This window comes from Coregonus clupeaformis, chromosome 37 (genome assembly GCF_020615455.1).
Source record: "Coregonus clupeaformis isolate EN_2021a chromosome 37, ASM2061545v1, whole genome shotgun sequence".
NCBI lineage: Eukaryota > Metazoa > Chordata > Actinopteri > Salmoniformes > Salmonidae > Coregonus > Coregonus clupeaformis.
In genome coordinates, this window is record NC_059228.1 from 32397531 (window position 1) to 32419754 (window position 22224).

Sequence of the window (22224 nt, forward strand, 5' to 3'; positions counted from 1 at the left end):
TAAATGCCTACTTATATGTCCAGCTTTACATTACAGTACGATACCGAGTTATCACACCTCTTGAAGAATTAATGTTTTAAATGTTAGATTAGCATATTGTATCATTCTCCAAAAGGGGTTCTAAAATGTTTTGTAGTAGCAGCACGGTCTGTCTCCAACCTCAATGGGCACAACCAGCGGTGCTGGTGCCGTCATGTAGCCATATCTCAGCAGCATCACCATCAGCACACAGCGTAGCAACTCCAACATGGATGCCGTTGACCTGCATAGGGAAAGAACGCAACAACCGTCAATAACGAACTGGTTTAAGTGGCATTTCGACTCAATTGATTCAAGTCAATTCAGTTATGGCATTGAAATCCAAGAGATATGAGACAATCTATTGATAAGTCATTATTGGAGTTTTTTCCATTTCAATTTTCTAAACTGTTTGACTTAAAATGGGTTGGACCACGTAACCTTGAAGAGGACCAATCTCTGTGTGCTAATTCCAAGCTATTTACAGTGAGGGATAACAGTACAGTACCAGTGATATATGGCAGTACAGTACCTTTGGTCAATGATGAAGCCAATGGAGGTCAGACTGAGTAGAATGTAGCCAGTCATCATCAGAACAGTCAGCTGGGATAGCATCTATAACATAGACACACCAATAATGCTTATCAGGAGAAAAGGTACAGATGTAGGATCTTAATTTGATCACCCTGTTGCAGGAGAACTTTCCTGAAATGCAGGAAATGTAAAACTTGTAGTGTGTTTGAGGTTTAAAAATGTATCAACCCCTACAATGTGGTCCTCTGTAGCTCAGCTGGTAGAGCACGGCGCTTGTAATGCCAAGGTAGTGGGTTCGATCCCTGGGACCACCCATACACAAAAATGTATGCACGCATGACTGTAAGTCGCTTTGGATAAAAGCGTCTGCTAAATGGCATATTATATTATTATTATTATTACAAAAATGTCCATTAATTATAATCAACATAATAATTCACATTTCCTGTTGCTGTAGGATTATTTTCCTGTTGTAGTAAACTGGCTCAAATTAAGATCCTGCATCTGTATGGTAAATTATGGGCACAGGAGTTTTGACTATGAGTGAAGTCATGAACCATGCCCCTTTTAATATCCCAGACTACACATCTATACACAGTAAGCTATTATGTTACATCTAGCTCCCCTACACAATGTAGTGTAGAGTCTTGCCAGTAACCGTGACTCAGACAATCTGATTCAGAGAGGTTGGGTTGAATGCGGAAGACACATTTTGGTTGAAGGCATTCAGTTGTGCAACTGACTAGGTATCCCCCTTTCCTTTCTCACACTCTATATAATAGGGATATTACCTCTGACCATCTCTGTTGAGTCCTGCTAAGGGACTTGACCACAGTGGAAGACGTTGCGGTACATAGCTCTCAGTACCACTATACATCAAGCCAAAGCAAACACTATGGGGAACACCAGTCCTATACCGTACACATTCACATTGAACTTGGCAAGCTGTTTTTTTCGCACACAACCCCAACCCGTGGATGGATACATGAGTGGTGAAAATGCATGGCCTTAAGTTGCTAACCTAAAAGACAGCTGTAAGACTAGCTGCTCCTAAGGGACTAGACTGGTCTGTCGGAGCAGGGTTTGGATCTTCAACGCTCCACTCACAGGCCCTGACATGTAAACCTCACTGGCCTCCCTCCATACAGTACATACACAACAATGCACATTCCCAACAGGCCATATATGGCATCAACATATCAACAGGAAGCAATAAAGTAGTATTTCTTCATGTTTATATGGTACAGGCCCTATAATTGTTAAACCCCATATTCCCCTAACACACACGTGGGAAAGTATAGGCGGGGCACTACTGTATGTATTCAATGGGGGCAAATAAGACGTTATGAATCAACTATACTAAAGCATTTCCATTACATGGATTCCAAAGACACACAGTAAACTTATCCATCACTATAGTCAGTAACGCTTAAGGTGAGGTCTAAATTGACAGTAATACAGTAACTACACAGTTATTATAAGCTAATTACCAATCTATTCAGCAATGTATTCTTTGGCAATTGTATTTTATTTATTTATACAATTTGATTAGGCTATTTTACAGGGCACAATTGAATCATTATGCTGTATTGCACCCACTGGTACTGTTACCCAGGAGTCAAAGCAGGTCAGTTAGGTTACATGATCTTTACTTTGACTATCTCTACCCTGGGGGAATGGAACCTAGACACAACCTAGCTGTCGCTGGGGAAAACGTTCATCAACTTTAAAAAATAATGGGCATTCAGAGCAGAAACAATCAAAATCGAGAGGAAAATGTTTGGATTTTCATGCCCGCTCAGTGCGCAACATTTTTATTTCGTCCCATATCGTATTTCAACAATAACAGTGAGTGAAAATAAATGAAATTCACCATCTGCTGGCGCTTCAGTGACTCCAGCACTGGACTGATTATGTTATTGTTTCTATATCCTCTGAGACCTGGAGATTAACTTATTATTATAATAGTTTTCATCATTGCCATTATTATTTTCAGGACAAGAGATTGGTTGGATTCTGAGTTGAGGAATTAGCTTTTCGACTTGGTCAATTTACCTGTGTGTCCTTATTGTAAAATTACCCAACCTGAAATAAACTGTAGCTACACCAGGCTATACCAATGATGTAATTGAAGGCTAACTTTTTTTGTACCTTTATTTAACTAGGCAAGTCAGTTAAGAACAAATTCTTATTTACAATGACGGCCTACACCGGCCAAACCCGGACGACGCTGGGCCAATTGTGCGCCGCCCTATGGGATTTGTTTGAAATAGACATTTAATGTCTTTGAATTAACACTAAGACCATAAATTGTGCTACACTGTATCATCAATGGTCACCATAAATACGTGCCTAGTGAACATGGAGGTATACGTACATACATACATGGACATGATTTATTGTCAGGCCAAGGTTATTTTCCCTAGAAATCATGATTACTCCATCCTGAAGGCTATTTGGGTTGGGAAATGGTTGGGAAATGGTTGACTTGGCAATTAAGGCATTTGTGTTCACTGTTAGACCACCAGCTGCTGTGCTGCTGTTTCATGCACTGGTGGCCAATAAGAAGGGGGAACTCTTTGACTGTGGGCCTATGTGGAGGGAGGACCACAACTAAGGGAACACCACGGAGGTAGGAATCACATGAAGACAGGCCATTTTGTCTCAATTTGAAGGGCTGGGTGGGACAGCATATGTTGGCTAACCAAAACTATGCCTGGGGAAAAAAGCAGTCCAAAGATAACTGCTGAGGAAACCTGACTTGAGTTTTTTGAAAGAGGAAGGGGTGGTCTTTTGGCTCTGAGAGTGGGAAAAAATTGACAAAGGTTATTCTAAAGAGGACTGACAGTCAGTCATTCTGACTTGATGGTAGCAGAGTCAGTATTTTTCTGTAAATACTGTAGAAAAACAACCAAATTAAGCATGTAATGAGCTCAAATAAACCGAATGTTTGTGACTTTGTTCCTTAGAAGAAAATGAAAATTACATTATTTAAAATGGCTAAAATAAGATAGAACCCTGTGTATTCAATCCCAGTTGATTATCTATGACTGGTCACTCTTGAGATTGACAATACATACCAGCCTTGACTCAAACAGATCCTGGTAAACACCCAACAACATTAGACCATGTATGCAGACATAGACTTGCAGAGCCAGAGGCCAACTGGGATTGTATGGCAGCTCTTCTCCAGTGACCTGTCAATTACATAAATCAGAAATATTAAAACAGCAATATAATACAGCTAAACAAAAAGATAAGACAATATAACATAATTCCTGAATGCTGTGATTTTTTAACTGGCCATATTGTCATGGCTTGTCTATATGCAGATGATAAGATATTGTTCAACTACTTTGAAATAATTCACTACAGAACAATACTGTATGTAGCTTAAACTTGGTTTAAAACTCAAAAGTGTAGAGCTCTAGATGTTGAATTGGTACAGGTCTCTTGCAGGGGTTTTCCAGGGGTCTTGGGTGAGTTAGCTACATGTGGGTTTCTTTCACATCACTACCCTTGTAGGTGTTCCAGCCCACAGCTCTGCTTAGCCTCAAAAGCCAACACATTCGACCCTGACTCTCTCTCTCTCTCTCTCTCTCTCTCTCTCTCCTTAGAGAATATCAATGCACCCGTCTAGGCCTACAATGGCAAGCCTTTCAAGATATTTCAGTCAAATTCCAGCACCCTCCACATGTTTAGAATCACCATGCAAGAGTTTAGGGGCCAATTTAATCATAAAGACGAGGGGTGGAGTTTTTTTTAAGTGTGAAGGGCCTAAATATGTGCCACCATCAGCGCTATTTCAAAGCCAACCACTGGGGCTCCTGATGGGCACTATAGTAACAAACACACTCACACCCTTTTGATCCCTAGCAGGGCACCCACAGACTTACTATTTAAAGTGAAAATGAGCTTATTGTGTTCCCCCTACAAAGGCCTTGAGGATTTATTTGGTGTAGTGTTTCCTTGTAAAGGCTGTGTAAAATGTGAATCTTTCAAGTGAGAATACTGTGAGTCATTTGGATAGTGAGGCTAGTGTTTTACTTTGCGTCATAATGATAGGTAATGAAGTACGAAAGTGTCAAATGTGTCCCTTTTGGGAATGCACACACAACAAAAATGCTAGAACACCGTCTTCAACTCTCTCTTCATACTCTCTTTGTCTCCATGATTCCCCACGTCTTACAGACCCTCTCTCACTATCTCTCTCTCGCTATCTCTCTCTCGTTCGCTATCTCTCTCTCGCTATCTCTCTCTCGCTATCTCTCTCTCGTTTTCTCTCTTCCTCTAATGACAAAATGTGTCTTCATATTGAATGTGATGGTACCTCAGGCACCTCTGCGTGATCCCCCAGCCTTGGTTTGCCAGGTTTCCAACTTGGTCCTTTCCAGAGGACGCCCAATTTATTGAAGATTTTCTTGTATCTATTGAACCTCCTCCACAAGTATTTATAGTAATGGAACTAAAGGAAAAATATAAAATATATACCATCACATTACAGTGACATTATATTACATAAGCAGTTTTACTATAAAAGCCCTGATATTACTACATATTCATTGTTGTCAATGCTAATCTGTGCATTAATTAATACTGGGTTGAGAATGTAGCTTGTCATTTTGGAGGGATTGCTCATGCGGTAAGTTGCCAGTGGTAAGGGCAGTGAAAATAATCAAACACAACTTCTAGTATTTCATTTTATTGGACTCTTTCACCTCTGCTGGGCGGTTTGTTTAAAGTTGCGTAATAATGTTATGGTTCCAGCATGGCTGTTCCACTAGCTGGGGCCTCATCTATAGCGGCACCTGAATGTTGTAACATTTACTTGTATACACTGATTGAGAGTAACTGCCCTACAAATGGTTTGATTCCACTGATGTAATACGGGAACAATCAGACAGTTTGCATGCAGTGTCAGCTCAGTCTAAACACTGTGACAATTTGCTCTTTGATAGCTTGTATATACATTTATAGTCTAGTAGTTTATATCTTACAGTGTACAAAACACAACACAGCAAATAAGATATTCATTTTGTATTTTCTCATGGGACTAACCTGAATATGGAGGATTTCAAATGTGTTTATTTTGTGTACGAGACCATAGACAACTTTATCGCCCTCTGGAGTAAAGGTACCTGATAAATCAAAGTGAGAGAATGTAGTTATATGGCCATATTACAACAAGCACTGACCTTGTGAGCGTTTACTCACCGAATAGTCGGTCCCATATTATCAGAGCTCCCCCGTAATTCTTATCAATGCAATATTCATTTCGCCCTGCCAATGAAATGCAACACATCATTTTCCTTTTTCACCAATATTGCACTGATCAAGTCACGTCAAATATGGTAAGAATATGTGTGTTTGACAGAGAAGAAGAGGCTTTCTTTCTTACCGTGGTGAACTCTGTGGTGACTGGGGGTGTTTAGGACCCACTCCAGAGGTCCCATATCTCTGATCACCTGAAAGACAGAGAATGTACATACATTAAACAAACAAACAAAAAAATGTATAGCCTAGCTGCTACAATTTGGGCTGGTTTCCCGGACATAGATTAAACCTAGTACTGGATTAAAAAACTATTTGAATAGAGATTCTCGCCAATTTATGTTTTAACTGGTAGTGTACTCCTGGGGTCTTTTTTGGCAATTTGGTTAACATACAGTAGCAACTAAATGTATCTGGCTAGAAACCTTTTTTATAAGACTAAAGCATTTTATTATTTGATGAGTTGATGGTCTAAGCTCTAAGAATGACGGAAAGCGTGAGGTGACCAAATTCCCAGATGGAAAGAACAATATTTATAGATTGGAATTAAAAGCAACACTAGGATGGAAAGAGGTGCCAAGACCATAAAGCAGTTGATAATGCTCTTACATACACTTGAACACACTCTGTACACACACACACTTATGCATACAAGTATGCTTGTAATAGTAGCTCCTAGCTAATATGGAAGCACACACTTCCTTCCAGACATACACATTAGTGCATGCACAAGCATTCCAAAACAATATCTCAGTCATTCATAATCAAACACGTATGGCTGTTCAATCACTCTATTAAGCAGACACACACACAGAAAATCATTACAGATCATGCCATAAGGAACATATTTCAGAAATATCCGATTTCTCATTTGGTGCGACTTTTACAGACATTTTGATGTTAAAGTCTACAACTGATCAGTCTGGGAAAATATTTTTTAAATGATTCATTATTTCCATGTAATGAGTGGTCTGGCAACAGCCAGAGTTTTATCTTGAATGAAAAAGGTATTGCCGCTTCACTCAAACTTTTTATTCCCAGATCAGGTCTGGGAATCGCGTGCCAATAAATTACTCAACATCAAAAAAGTCTATAAAGAAATCATAAATTATATCCCTCAGATAATTTCGAATTTATAACTGTTTTCACTAATAGTGTACTAAAAGATGGAAGTGATTCCAACTCCATTCATTCCCCTAACGATTGGGGATTGTAAAAATGATACTCCCCGTCACTTTAAAGGAGAACGACTGGTCTTGCTTCTGTTTGGAATATTTCATAAAATCTCATTATTTTTTATTAAACACAGGTTTGACTTGAGCTCCCCTTAACAGCAGTTAGTCTAGGGACTAGAGTGAGATAACTTTCAGTCAAAGTAGCTTTATCTCTGAATTTTTACAGTTTACACTATTACAGCAATTGGGAAATATGCATAATGAATCTTGTAGAATATTGACTACATTAATAATCATCATTAAACAAGGTCGCATTCACTAGGCATGAAAAACAAGCAAACGGGCCGAAACGGGGAGAGACTACCTAACCATATCCAATAAGCAGTGCTTGTTTTTGTTTTCCATTTTAAAACTTTTTGCTACGGTGATGAATGCACTAATGAATAGGACCGAGGTTGGCCCTAAGGTCTTGTGGATGGTAACCTGAGATTGGTGGTACTGTGGGTTGTATTTACCTCAGTGTGGATCCAGAACTGGTAGAGCAGGTTGAATTGGATGTGAACAGCAAACACAGAGGGTGGTACTGCCAACGCCATTGGGAGATAGAACACCTGAGGACAGACACAATTAATACAGTTAGATGCACACAATAACATGAGTATTGTGGATAGTCAAGTTAATATAATAGTTTAATTTCCCTAATAATCCTGTTGACATGGATACATCTGAAATCACTAATCAAAATAAACATTCTACCACAGCGACCATGTTATTTTTGGGAAGCCTATTTGATTCTGAGTTCGGACATTTAAAGTTTGTATGTGAAAACGACTTCTAAAATGCATACTTTCAGTTGTTCCGAACACACTTCACTAAAGAGGGAGGCTCGCTTGGCTGGTGCTAGCACATGCGCAGATCAAATACACCGCTGGAACTACGATTAAGGTGTTTATATGTCCTAATAATTCGAAAAATTGCAACAAAAAAACAGGTGTTTTAATCAGCGTATGCTTATGACCGTATGCCAATTAAGGTAAACAGAGTAAGGTGTTTACATGACTAGTGCCATACTCTCATTCTTATTAGCTTAAGTATACCATACTTTGTGCATAACATAGCATACATTGTGGTAAAGGAGCAAATGTTGGACTTATCTGCATTTCTAATGCGGCAGGTAGCCTAGCGCTTACTGGGCCAGTAACCGAAAGGTCGCTGGTTCGAATATCAAGGTGAAAAATCGGTTGATGTTACTTAAGAAAGGCACTTGACCCTAATTTGATCCAGGGGTGCCATACTACTATGGCTAACCTTGTAAAACAACACATTTCACTGCATCTCTCCAGTGTGTGACAATAAAACATGTTATTTTTTTTATCAACTCTTGCCATCTCCAGCATCAGACAAAAGTATGTTGTTCACAATAGAATAGAATAGATGTTCCAGTGGATGAGTAGGGCTCTTACCCATGATGAGAACTGCTGTGTGAGGGATTGTCTGAGGGCTGTGGAAAGGTTGTAGTACTCTGAGCTGTGGTGGACCTGGTGGGCAGCCCACAGGAGGTTCAACTCTATCGTGGGAACACACACACACCAAATCAAATCAAATCAAATTTTATTGGCCACATGCGCCGAATACAACAGGTGCAGACATTACAGTGAAATGCTTACTTACAGCCCTTACACTTTTTTTGTTGTTGTTTTATTTTTACTTTTTTTGTTAAAAATAAATGCACTGTTGGTTAAGGGCTGTAAGTAAGCATTTCACTGTAATGTCTGCACCTGTTGTATTCGGCGCATGTGACCAATAAAATGTGATTTGATTTGATTTGATTTAACCAACAGTGCATTATTTTTAATAAAAAAGTAAAATAAAACAACAACAAAAAAGTGTTGAGAAAAAAAGAGCAGAAGTAAAATAAAATAACAGTAGGGAGGCTATATATACAGGGGGGTACCGGTGCAGAGTCAATGTGCGGGGGCACCGGCTAGTAGAGGTAGTTGAAGTAATATGTACATGTGGGTAGAGTTAAAGTGACTATGCATAAATAATTAACAGAGTAGCAGCAGCGTAAAAAGATGGGGTGGGGGGGCAGTGCAAATAGTCCGGGTAGCCATGATTAGCTGTTCAGGAGTCTTATGGCTAGGGGGGTAGAAGCTGTTAAGAAGCCTTTTGGACCTAGACTTGGCACTCCGGTACCGCTTGCCGTGCGGTAGCAGAGAGAACAGTCTATGACTAGGGTGGCTGGAGTCTTTGACAATTTTGAGGGCCTTCCTCTGACACCGCCTGGTATAGAGGTCCTGGATGGCAGGAAGCTTGGCCCCAGTGATGAACTGGGCCGTACGCACTACCCTCTGTAGTGCCTTGCGGTCGGAGGCCAAGCAGTTGCCATACCAGGCGGTGATGCAACCAGTCAGGATGCTCTCGATGGTGCAGCTGTAGAATTTTTTGAGGATCTGAGGACCCATGCCAAATCTTTTCAGTCTCCTGAGGGGGAATAGGCTTTGTCGTGCCCTCTTCATGACTGTCTTGGTGTGTTTGGACCATGATAGTTCGTTGGTGATGTGGACACCAAGGAACTTGAAGCTCTCAACCTGTTCCACTACAGCCCCGTCGATGAGAATGGGGGCGTGCTCAGTCCTCTTTTTTTCCCTGTAGTCCACAATCATCTCCTTTGTCTTGGTCACGTTGAGGGAGAGGTTGTTATCCTGGCACCACACGGCCAGGTCTCTGACCTCCTCCCTATAGGCTGTCTCATCGTTGTCGGTGATCAGGCCTACCACTGTTGTGTCGTCGGCAAACTTAATGATGGTGTTGGAGTCGTGTCTGGCCATGCAGTCATGGGTGAACAGGGAGTACAGGAGGGGACTGAGCACGCACCCCTGAGGGGCCCCCGTGTTGAGGATCAGTGTGGCAGATGTGTTGTTACCTACCCTTACCACCTGGGGGCGGCCCGTCAGAAAGTCCAGGATCCAGTTGCAGAGGGAGGTGTTTAGTCCCAGGATCCTTAGCTTAGTGATGAGCTTTGAGGGCACTATGGTGTTGAATGCTGAGCTGTAGTCAATGAATAGCATTCTCACGTAGGTGTTCCTCTTGTCCAGGTGGGAAAGGGCAGTGTGGAGTGCAATAGAGATTGCATCATCTGTGGATCTGTTGGAGCGGTATGCAAATTGGAGTGGGTCTAGGGTTTCTGGGATAATGGTGTTGATGTGAGCCATGACCAGCCTTTCAAAGCACTTCATGGCTTCAGACGTCAGTGCTACGGGTCGGTAGTCATTTAGGCAGGTTATCTTAGTGTCCTTGGGCACGGGGACTATGATGGTCTGCTTGAAACATGTTGGTATTACAGACTCAGTCAGGGACATGTTGAAAATGTCAGTGAAGACACTTGCCAGTTGGTCAGCACATGCTCGGAGTACACGTCCTGGTAATCCGTCTGGCCCTGCGGCCTTGTGAATGTTGACCTGCTTAAAAGTCTTACTCACATCGGCTACGGAGAGCGTGATCACATAGTCATCTGGAACAGCTGGTGCTCTCATGCATGCTTTAGTGTTGCTTGCCTCGAAGCGAGCATAGAAGTGGTTTAGCTCGTCTGGTAGGCTTGTGTCACTGGGAAGCTCGCGGCTGTGCTTCCCTTTGTAGTCTGTAATAGTTTTCAAGCCCTGCCACATCCGACGAGCGTCAGAGCCGGTGTAGTACGATTCAATCTTAGTCCTGTATTGACTCTTTGCCTGTTTGATGGTTCGTCGGAGGGCATAGCGGGATTTCTTATAAGCGTCCGGGTTAGAGTCCCGCTCCTTGAAAGCAGCAGCTCTACCCTTTAGCTCAGTGCGGATGTTTCCTGTAATCCATGGCTTCTGGTTGGGGTATGTATATACGGTCACTGTGGGGACGACATCATCGATGCACTTATTGATGAAGCCAGTGACTGATGTGGTGTACTCCTCAATGCTATCTGAAGAATCCCGGAACATGTTCCAGTCTGTGCTAGCAAAACAGTCCTGTAGCTTAGCATCTGCGTCATCTGACCACCATGCACACACACACACACACACACACACACACACACACATAGTTAGCAACAGGTAGACAGGGCATCACATAACACTGTCTAACAATCCAATCTCTTAATCTCATACCGGTACAAAGTGACCTGCTTTTAATCTGTCAATGACCATGAGGAGCAATTGCAAAGTGCAAACAGTACGTTACTTCCTATACTGTACAGGTTTAAAGGTGCACCCCCATTTCCTGGGTGCTAAAACTCTAATAGTTCGCCTAATTTCAGTTTATGTGACAAAATCAGCTAGTGTAGAGAATCATTGTACCATCTAAACCGCTGTGAAATATATTTTCCATAACCAAAAATATTGTTTTTTCAGCTGTTGGAAGCTGGTGTACAAAACCGAAAGTAAAAGAGAGAAAAACTAAACTTAAGAATGGGAACCATATAAATATTTACATCTATAACTCACATTTCTATGTGAATTTGTTCGGGTCGCCCAAAAAGTGACATATTGCCACTTTAAAGCCTGGGCCTTTTGCACATATAGCTCCTGTACATGCATGTCATCGCTTGCACTCCACTTGCAGAATTTATTGACTAAAAAAATTAAGTATTTGAATTAATGAATGGAACGAATTGCATAATTGAATGTAATAAAAAAGTATTAGCACCCCTAATTTTTTAAACGACTAACAACACTCATTGCCAGTCTTGTAGAAAATCGAGCAAACCATGAACCTAGCAAACCATAGGGGACATTACGATTTTATGACAACTATGATATAAAAGCCTTAGTCTACAGCTGTTGTCCCTGTGCTGCAGTTTACATTCCTCTGCTGTGTTGTGATACTTGCTACATTAATATTACTATTACACTTCATTTTAACATCCAAAGAAACACGCTTGTTAAGTTTCACTGGATCTCCGAGCTGTTTCCGGACCACCCATTTCTCTGTGCTCTTTGGCAGTGGCACCCCCCAAACGCTTTGGCTTCATCTACATGGGAGTAGAGGAACCTTTGCTAAGTCTGGACCACAAAGCCCCCATATAGGCTATCTATAGTAACATATACATTTCATTAAAAGCAGTGAAAATTACTCAATACCCATAAAAAACCCATGTGGTAGCCCTGATGTGTAATTGTGCTATGATTACACGATAAATGATAACAAAAACAAATAATTCAACTCTAATTAAATTTGATAACAAAGTTGGATTTTGAAAACGTAGGAGGCACATTTTTGCCTGCTAAATCTAGTCATGTGTATGATGAGCGCATACTCACTGGGCTAGCTCTCCATTCGTTCTATTTCGAGAGTTCATTCTAAAGAGACATCTTGAAGGTACTGTATGGCTCTTTCACTGTTTAATAAACTTGTGAATTCTATTGAAACAGAGAGCCACAAAACCCAATGGGTCGAGAGACACCACCTGAACAAACACACCTTTGTAGAAAGTGTGTGTGAAGGTGTGTACAGTAGGTGTCTGTGAAGAGAATGCCATGATCCGTCCTCGGACACCTCAAATCAAACGTCCAAGAACCTGCGGCCAAACCATCAAAATCAGCAAGCCTTGTCTGAGGAATTCCCAAAGCCTAGGAGACAGGGAGAACCCTCTCAAACGACATGCCAATACTCGACACCTCTGTAACGTCAACAAGCTATCAACTAGTGTGAGAGGACAGATGGTTCAAACTACAGTGAGAGTACAATTTCAGTTTAAAACTTCAATGACATTACTGTACTGGATTTCAAACTTAATTTCCCTACTCTACGAAACAGAATTCAATCTGTAGCTCCACCATAAACCTAACCGGAGGGTAAGAGGAGTGAGAGAGAGAAAAACAGGAAGAGACGTTGTGAGTAATATCTTGAGTCGTTTACGTGTGCTTTTACACTTCTTCCTGTCAGAGCCCACGGAGGAACTAGATCAACTGTTAAAGAAACACAAAGAAGAAGTTATAATCCCGCCATTGTTTGATTTTTGATTTTTGCTAGCCCCTTTTTTTTTGGTTTGAGGGGCTGGAGCGGGCTAAGATTGATGCTGGGTGTCACTAGTAGGAAGTATGAACTGCTAGGCTTCGTTGCAAGCCATGTCCTCATCCTGCGACTCAGCAGGACATCGCATAGTTTGGCAGGCCCTATTCAGGAGGGAACTCCTTTAATGATGAGAACGAATGCCACAGAGAACCTTTCCCACCAAGAGCAGAAACGCTGAGGTCTGCACATCCACAGGTCTCAAGTAGGGCTTTGCAGATTTTTTGAATATCAGTGATAAGTAGAATATTACACACTAATATGCAAAATGGAACAGAGACAGTCAATGGAAATAATAATAATATGGTCAGGTCTGTATTTTTCAGGGAAGAATCTCTGTAGGTTTGGTTTGAAAGGTAGTGGGTTAAGATCAGACATCACACTGTACTCAAATGAACACGTTACTAATGTGTTGCAATGTGCATCATATGACTTCAGGTCATACAGGTGTGTGGACTGAGGTGAGAGTAGAGTTGGGATGATAAACCGAAAATTATCGACACCGACAATATCAATCACTTATCGCAGGCATTTTGCTGATATCGTTCATTACGATAAGTAGACTATACTAGAGAAATGTGAAATGAAATAAGTTTGCTAATATGGGTGATTGTTAATGGTACAATTGATGGCTACAAGCATCAAACTAATAGTAGTAGTTTAAAGGATAATAAATAAATGTGGTGCACATTGTTATAAACGTATGATTCTATTTATCATTATCACATCAATTCAGGTAATTTATCGCCATATGGAATTTTGTCCATATCGCCCAGCTCTAAGTGACAGCGATTTGGACTTTGATCAAACAAGACCATATTTAACCTGTAACTATTTTCAGGAACTGTGCTTATGTAAGATGTCATTAACATGGGGTACTGCAGTCCAAGGTCCCATTTAACTCAGTAAAACAAACTTTGTGTAATTCCAGAAAGTTTATGCAACATCAGGTGATTACTAAGTAATCTATTAATAATAACCGGAAGGTCGCTGGTTCGAATACCTGAGCTGACACGGGGTAAAATCTGTCGATGTGCCCTTGAGCAAGGCACTTAACCCTAATTTGCTCCAGTGGTGCCGTACTACTATGGCTGACCCTGTAAAACAACACATTTCACTGCACCTATCCAGTATACAGTAGGTAACAATAAAGCATCTTTATTTTCATTTGTTTTCTTTAGTTGTTCAACCTACAGCAAGATAATAAGGTCACCAACAACTATAGTGGGATGTCTGTTATAGCCTATAGTCCCAAATCAATAGAACACAGACTATTTTAAAGCAATAATAATCGACTGCTTAAATTGCCACCCTCCGTGACCAGACCTTGGCATAACGGTTCGGCTTTGATCGGCAGGCCTCCTAGTGGTTGAATGCCCTGTCAATCACGTTCGTAATGGCCTGTGAAGGGCCTTCAGTGTTTGGATTGGAGGTCCTTACATGAAGTGCCAACTATAACACAATAACCCCTACCCTGGGACAGCCGACTAGCTCCCCCCTGTCACTGCAATACTTCATGCTGTCCTCACCCCCAAGTCACACACCCACGCACAAACACACACACACACACACACACACACACACACACACACACACACACACACACACTAAGTCAGGCCCACTTCTTACTTCATTTTCTCCCAATCAACAGTGACTTGTGAGTGACTCTATGTCAAGCACATACGATTCATGACCTGTGATTCATGTCTTAGTGCCACTGCAGCATAAGTCTACTCATCTAAATCCAAACTAATCTTGTTAAAGAAACGACATATTAATGAAAAAGTTTAATGTAACGTAATACAGTACATTATTTCCACCTGATCACCAATGTGTTCAAGCTCTGTTTTGATTGGTATCCCACTCCACCATGATTCACCTTTCCTGTCAACATCATCAGTGACACTTGTCTGTCCTACAAAAACAAAAGTGACAGGGGCCAGTCGCAATTGACCAAACATGAGAGCAGTAGACCCCTGGGCCGCAGAGTGCTTAGCTCAGCTTAGTCACTTAGCTCATCAGGAAGGATCTCTTTTTTTCCTTACTCAGCCCAGTCTAGCCCCTCTATGCACACATACTGTACAGACAAACCCCCCCACACACACACACACACACACACACACACACACACACACACGCACACTCAGACAGTGAGCTGAGCTCCGTGGCCTGCTAGCCATGGTTGATATTATCCCTGGGTCTCAGAGGTGTTAGCAGCTCTGGTCTCTTGTAGCACAGTGAGCGCCCACATCCTGCCCAACGGGTTTAGTTATTTTGTACTCCCTCCAACCCTCCAACCTGCTCCGGGCCAGGAACTTCCAGTCACAGAGAAGATTTATGACGCCCTGGCCACCAGGAGGTTAACCCCCGCCCCGCTGCACGGCCAAAAGGAGCTCATTTTAAAACAATAACATTCAGATCAGCCGAGCCTCCTCAGGGACGCCCCAGCCCCGACAACCCCAGCCCCGGTGCAGCGCAGCGACGACCACATCTGTTTGTCTTGACAACTGCTGCTGTCCATAGGGCTAGGCTATGGTACAGAGAGGACGCCCCGGCCAGACACACACACTCGCACACACACGCATGCACACACACACCACAGGATGCTATGGAGAGTGAAACGCAGGTACCCAGGCGCTACACACTGAATAACATTATCTCAGGTGAAGGCTGTAATCAGTACAGCGTAGACAATGAATCATGGCTTTTTTTGATGAGAAATAAATATTGTCCAAATATTGTCGGGGAAGATTTTGGATATTTACAGTAATATTGGCAGAAATATATCCCCATATATTATCTCCCTGTCAACTGAAAATTATAATGGTGACGATCGTCACAGGTAAATAGGAATTAAACTGCATAAGTCCCAGCTTTTTAGCTGTGTATCCAGTTCTGTGTATCCAGTGCCACCTTCAATCAGTGTGCTAAGATTAACCAAATACTTTAATGGATTACAAGAAGTTAGTCTTCATGCTAAACTGGAGTTGACACAGTAAATTTTTTTACAGCATACTTGGAGTACTGTACCAACTGTCCCTGTACAGTAACATGAGTATGTGTTAATACTACTGTAGCTCATACTGTATGAGAACAGAGAAAATAGATATTCCGAAGGGGACATATTTTCAAATGCTGATATGAATGAAGCTGGTGAAGTATACAGACGAACGCTGGGGTGGTGAAACTCCTCTAGATCTATGATCTCACGTAGAACCAATGTGAGGGAGACCTGTGGTTTTGATCTGTGGTTTAGGAAAGCTGGCTGGATATAGATGTGTTCTGGGATGATACTAGCTATTAGTGTTACTTATACAGATGTAGGATCTTAATTTGACCTATATTGTCACAGAAAAAGAATCCCACAGCAACAGGATTTGAATGTGTAGTCCATAATGTTGCTTGATACGCTATTAGCTGTCTAAAATTAGGCTACATGAAAAGTGCAATACTGTTAAAATAACCATGTGTTAATGTGGGTTTTCAGTGAATTTATGTAAATCACAAAAGAGTGATCAAATTAAGATCCTATATCTGTAGGTTAGAGGAGAATCAACAAAATCAACAGGACTGTCAACAAGTCAGCCGTATCCCCCCCAAAAACTTCCAATTTCAACTCCGTACCACCAAAAAGCATATTGCCTTCTGAATATAACTGCCTCTGGACTGTATAATTTCTCGGGTTGAAAGAAGACTGTGAAAGACCACCATTAATAAGCAAATGTCATCACTTTGGAAGAGGTCAAATGAAAAACAAAACATGGTACAGTACATGATTCCCTATGCAGCTTACCTTAGAAGGTATTTCTACAAGTGAGTTAGCATACAAAGGATGCAAGCATTCATAAATAATATATTTTCAATGGTCTGCAAGTCTACTGATGAGGAGAGAGGCCTTGCTGTTGGAACAAAGGTTGAGTAATAACAGATAGCACTGGCAGGACTACTGGCAGAGCTACATGCCAGCATAGACTTACTGAGAAAACAGAGGTGGTGACTGGAAAATGACACAGGGTTAGAAATGCAGAACTACCTAACAGAAAGGCAGAGCAAAGTGAGGAAATAGTGGTGAGACTGGGACTATTAAATGGTTCTAAGGTTATATTTGTGAATTATTCAATGCCCGAGAACACTTGAGAAAGTGGCTTGCTCTCTGCTCACGCCGGCAAAAATGAATGTATGCGTTTAACAGCTAGAAACCTACTGTTTTCGCAACGCCCCAGTGCAGCTCCCCTGTGACAGTGCCTCTCATTGAACCTTTACCAAGCATTGACTTGGGGATTGAATCAAATATATCACATGTTAATTGTGCTTTACTTTGCCATTCACTTTACTCTGTATTAACTCTGTCATAAAGAATGCCTACAGACAGTTAAGAGGGCCTCTAACCCTAAATGCCCGGAGACTATGGCCATTTTGTTCTCTGTGTCGCTATCCCCAAGAGCTAACTGGCTGCCCAGAGCAAGGGCAAGTAATGTCTTCTCAATAAAGATGGCATCAGCGAAGAGAGGCCAACTTTTTACTTTCAAAGCTCTTTCCATTCAATTATAATGAGACCGTCCTTTCAAGTGACATGAAGAGAAACTATGAAATGGCCATAAAACTGTTCAAATCCACATTCATATTTTACAGTTCTTCTAATTAGGATTCACATTTCCCCATGGAGGATGTCACTCTGCCCTCTTCACAGCTTTCTATTGTAATTTCACTTTTAACACAGTATTGAGATTTATAGGTCATATGTTTTGACAGAATCGAACTGTAGATACATTTTCATATGCTCAATTGATGCAGAAATGTACGACTTAAACTGTTTTGATGTAAGTGTCATACCAGAACATTATAAAATAGAGGAAAGTCCTGAAATGTGAAATTACATTTAGATACACATTGTTAGCTTTCATAGTTGTGTAATTACAAGAGCTAAAGTATCCTTGTCTCTTAGTAACTTTTACAACTAAATACAGGTACATGTCTACTGCCTTAAGCATATACTGTAGACATTCACTTAAACAGACAACAACAATACGGAAATGAAAACTGTGCATTGGTCAAACTCTACCCTGGAATAGGCCAGGAGGTCAAAAACTGGTTGACCAAGATGACCTCACTGGGCCAGAGTGAAGAGTGAATGAAGACTGGGTCTGGCCTGTCCTGCGGTGAGGGAGGTAGCTCCCTCTGCTAGCTAATGGGAAAAGCTTATATCCTTCAATCCTGACCAAGCACAGTGGCCGGGCACCAGAGAATTAACTGTGACCCCACAACGTTCCATAATAACAAGTCAAAGCTGGAGTGGAGGAAATGAAAGTAAGTGGACATTTTCTAGACATAAAAATCATACCACACTTCAAAAATAAAAATCTGACCAAATAAACCAGAGAGATATAATATTGTATGAATAATTGTTTTAAACAATGGAGAGAATGAGAGAATTACATAAACAAGCACTTCATTACAATATACTGTACAAATTCTAATTCAGGACTAGTGAAATGCTATTGAGATCAATCGCCATGGTGACTTTACAAATATGGTAAAATAGGCAGAATTGCGGCTGATATTTATGTAACCTATCGCTACAATCCACTTAGCCTGAGAAGAGACTGTCATCGACCTTCATATGCCACAATAAAAACCTGCTTAGCTAAGGTTAACGACCTTCAATTGAGGATAATAAACCTCTGTGTGAGGTTTGTTTACATGTTTTATAGACAGGCAGACCACTCAATCAGGCAGGTTGTCACTGGCAGAGGCCAAGGGTTTGGCTGGGTAATTTTTTATCATACAATACAGTCGGTAGGTGTCTTACCCACCTTCAAAAACACAGTTTATATTTACCCAGGACTCAAATGTCAACACAGGGACAGGACAGTCTGGACTTTAAGCCAGACATATTTGGATTAGAGAGAGATCTGGAGCAGGGTTTGATGTGCCACTGACATAAATAGAGCTACAATTTAGCAAGGGCCCTGTTTTGACACACAAACACAATGTTGCTGCTGCCAAGCAAGTTGTGTGTCAGAAAAACGTTATTTCTGCATTGTCATTCTCCACTGGGCACACACTGGTTGAATCAACGTCGTTTCCACGTCATTTCACTGACATTACGTTCAGCCAATGTGGAAAAGATGTTGAATTGACTTCTGTGCCCAGTGGGACATGTGAGATTTTGTTCTGGGTGCTAAGATTGTCCTTGTCCAGTACAAACTGCAGTTTAAGTGATAAGGGCTGAGATCACAGGATATTACTGATGACAGCCCTGCATGGGGAGAAGAATTAGAGGGCTTCTTTGGTGCAGCTCCAGAACACTGCTGCTATTGAGCCATCACTACTTCCAGCGTTCTCTCTATGAAGCGCCAGGTAAGACAACATGTCTCAAGAGATCACAGCCTCTCACATCTGGTCAGTTCAACAACATCTGGACGTAACTCACGAATAATTGCTTCCTCTCAAAAATCAAAACGATGTGTGCATTATAGACTCATTCATCACCGGATATACAGTGGGGAAAAAAAGTATTTAGTCAGCCACCAATTGTGCAAGTTCTCCCACTTAAAAAGATGAGAGAGGCCTGTAATTTTCATCATAGGTACACGTCAACTATGACAGACAAAATGAGGGAAAAAAAATCCAGAAAATCACATTGTAGGATTTTTAATGAATTTATTTGCAAATTATGGTGGAAAATAAGTATTTGGTCAATAACAAAAGTTTCTCAATACTTTGTTATATACCCTTTGCTGGTATTTTGGCCCATTCCTCCATGCAGATCTCCTCTAGAGCAGTGATGTTTTGGGGCTGGGCAACACGGACTTTCAACTCCCTCCAAAGATTTTCTATGGGGTTGAGATCTGGAGACTGGCTAGGCCACTCCAGGACCTTGAAATGCTTCTTACGAAGCCACTCCTTCGTTGCCCGGGCAGTGTGTTTGGGATCATTGTCATGCTGAAAGACCCAGCCACGTTTCATCTTCACTGCCCTTGCTGATGGAAGGAGGTTTTCACTCAAAATCTCACGATACATGGCCCCATTCATTCTTTCCTTTACACGGATCAGTCGTCCTGGTCCCTTTGCAAAAAAACAGCCCCAAAGCATGATGTTTCCACCCCCATGCTTCCCAGTAGGTATGGTGTTCTTTGGATGCAACTCAGCATTCTTTGTCCTCCAAACACGACGAGTTGAGTTTTTACCAAAAAGTTCTATTTTGGTTTCATCTGACCATTTGACATTCTCCCAATCCTCTTCTGGATCATCCAAATGCACTCTAGCAAACTTCAGATGGGCCTGGACATGTACTGGCTTAAGCAGGGGGACACGTCTTGCACTGCAGGATTTGAGTCCCTGGCGGCGTAGTGTGTTACTGATGGTAGGCTTTGTTACTTTGGTCCCAGCTCTCTGCAGGTCATTCACTAGGTCCCCCCCGTGTGGTTCTGGGATTTTTGCTCACCGTTCTTGTGATCATTTTGACCCCACGGGGTGAGATCTTGCGTGGAGCCCCAGATCGAGGGAGATTATCAGTGGTCTTGTATGTCTTCCATTTCCTAATAATTGCTCCTACAGTTGATTTCTTCAAACCAAGCTGCTTACCTATTGCAGATTCAGTCTTCCCAGCCTGGTGCAGGTCTACAATTTTGTTTCTGGTGTCCTTTGACAGCTATTTGGTCTTGGCCATAGTGGAGTTTGGAGTGTGACTGTTTGAGGTTGTGGACAGGTGTCTTTTATACTGATAACAAGTTCAAACAGGTGCCATTAATACATGTAACGAGTGGAGGACAGAGGAGCCTCTTAAAGAAGAAGTTACAGGTCTGTGAGAGCCAGAAATCTTGCTTGTTTGTAGGTGACCAAATACTTATTTTCCACCATAATTTGCAAATAAATTCATTAAAAATCCTACAATGTGATTTTCTGGATTTTTTTTTCTCAATTTGTCTGTCATAGTTGACGTGTACCTATGATGAAAATTACAGGCCTCTCTCATCTTTTTAAGTGGGAGAACTTGCACAATTGGTGGCTGACTAAATACTTTTTTTCCCCACTGTAGCTCACGCTGCATCCATAGAGAAATCAGTAAAGACAAAACATTTTGTTACGAATAATTCAATCCTCATGGACATGTAGAATTGAAATACATGCAAGGCTATTTACTATTTGATTATAAGACATTTGAATCAATATTGAGATTTCATATTTGATCAAACCTTCCATACCATATAATGTTTACCTACAACTACTTCCCAATACTTTTAAATACTTGAGGTGCGGTTTATTTAGCTTGACTAGCTTGCTTCGGTAACACTTTAATTGAAGGGGGTATACATAATGCATTCATAACACCTTTATGAAAATAGTCATAACACCTTTATGAAACCAGTCATAACACATTTATGAAACCAGTCATAACACCTTCATGAAAATAGTCATAACACCTTTATGAAACCAGTCATAACACATTTATGAAACCAGTCATAACACCTTTATGAAAACAGTCATAACACATTTATGAAACCAGTCATAACACCTTTATGAAACCAGTCATAACACCTTTATGAAAACAGTCATAACACATTTATGAAACCAGTCATAACACCTTTATGAAAACAGTCATAACACATTTATGAAACCAGTCATAACACCTTTATGAAACCAGTCATAACACCTTTATGAAAACAGTCATAACACATTTATGAAACCAGTCATAACACCTTTATGAAACCAGTCATAACACCTTTATGAAACCAGTCATAACACCTTTATGAAACTAGTCATAACACATGTCTTACGTATACCCCCTTCAAGTAAAGTGTTGACCCTTGCTTCTCATTGGTTCCATTGTACCTGGCAAGCTAAATCAAGTGCACCTCAAGTATTTGATATACTGTATGTATTTGACCCAGGTCAGGAGCTAACCCAGACTGGTGGCCGTACCGTGAGCAAAGCGATGGACCCAGTAGTAGCCGAAGTCCACCGCTAGGAAAGCCAGCCACCATGTCCAGGCAGAGTCCCAGGGTAGCTCCAGTAGACGGAAGTTGTTCCACACGTAGATGTATGTGGTTATTTCAAAGCCTCTTGCAAACAGCCTGGGAAAAAACAACAAATGTATTCAGTTCAGTCACAACTGAATATTACTCAAAAGACCTTAAGTAGCTAGTCTGCAAATATATGAGCACACAGAGTCTCCACAATACAT

At 41.3% G+C, this 22224-nt stretch overlaps 1 protein-coding gene across 2 annotated transcripts in view; it reads right to left on the bottom strand.

The window, feature by feature from the left end:
- The window catches only part of LOC121565512 (alkylglycerol monooxygenase), a 37389-nt gene that overhangs the window by 9553 nt on the left and 5612 nt on the right, over positions 1–22224 (bottom strand). For both annotated transcript variants that reach the window (XM_045211616.1, XM_045211615.1), the window contains exons 3-12: positions 21963–22114; positions 8462–8565; positions 7514–7609; positions 5951–6017; positions 5767–5832; positions 5611–5690; positions 4883–5017; positions 3633–3749; positions 551–633; positions 160–262 (exon numbers count right to left, since the gene is read on the bottom strand). In XM_045211616.1, coding sequence (XP_045067551.1) covers positions 160–262; positions 551–633; positions 3633–3749; positions 4883–5017; positions 5611–5690; positions 5767–5832; positions 5951–6017; positions 7514–7609; positions 8462–8565; positions 21963–22114 — 1003 coding nt within the window. The remainder of the gene's footprint in view (positions 1–159; positions 263–550; positions 634–3632; positions 3750–4882; positions 5018–5610; positions 5691–5766; positions 5833–5950; positions 6018–7513; positions 7610–8461; positions 8566–21962; positions 22115–22224) is intronic.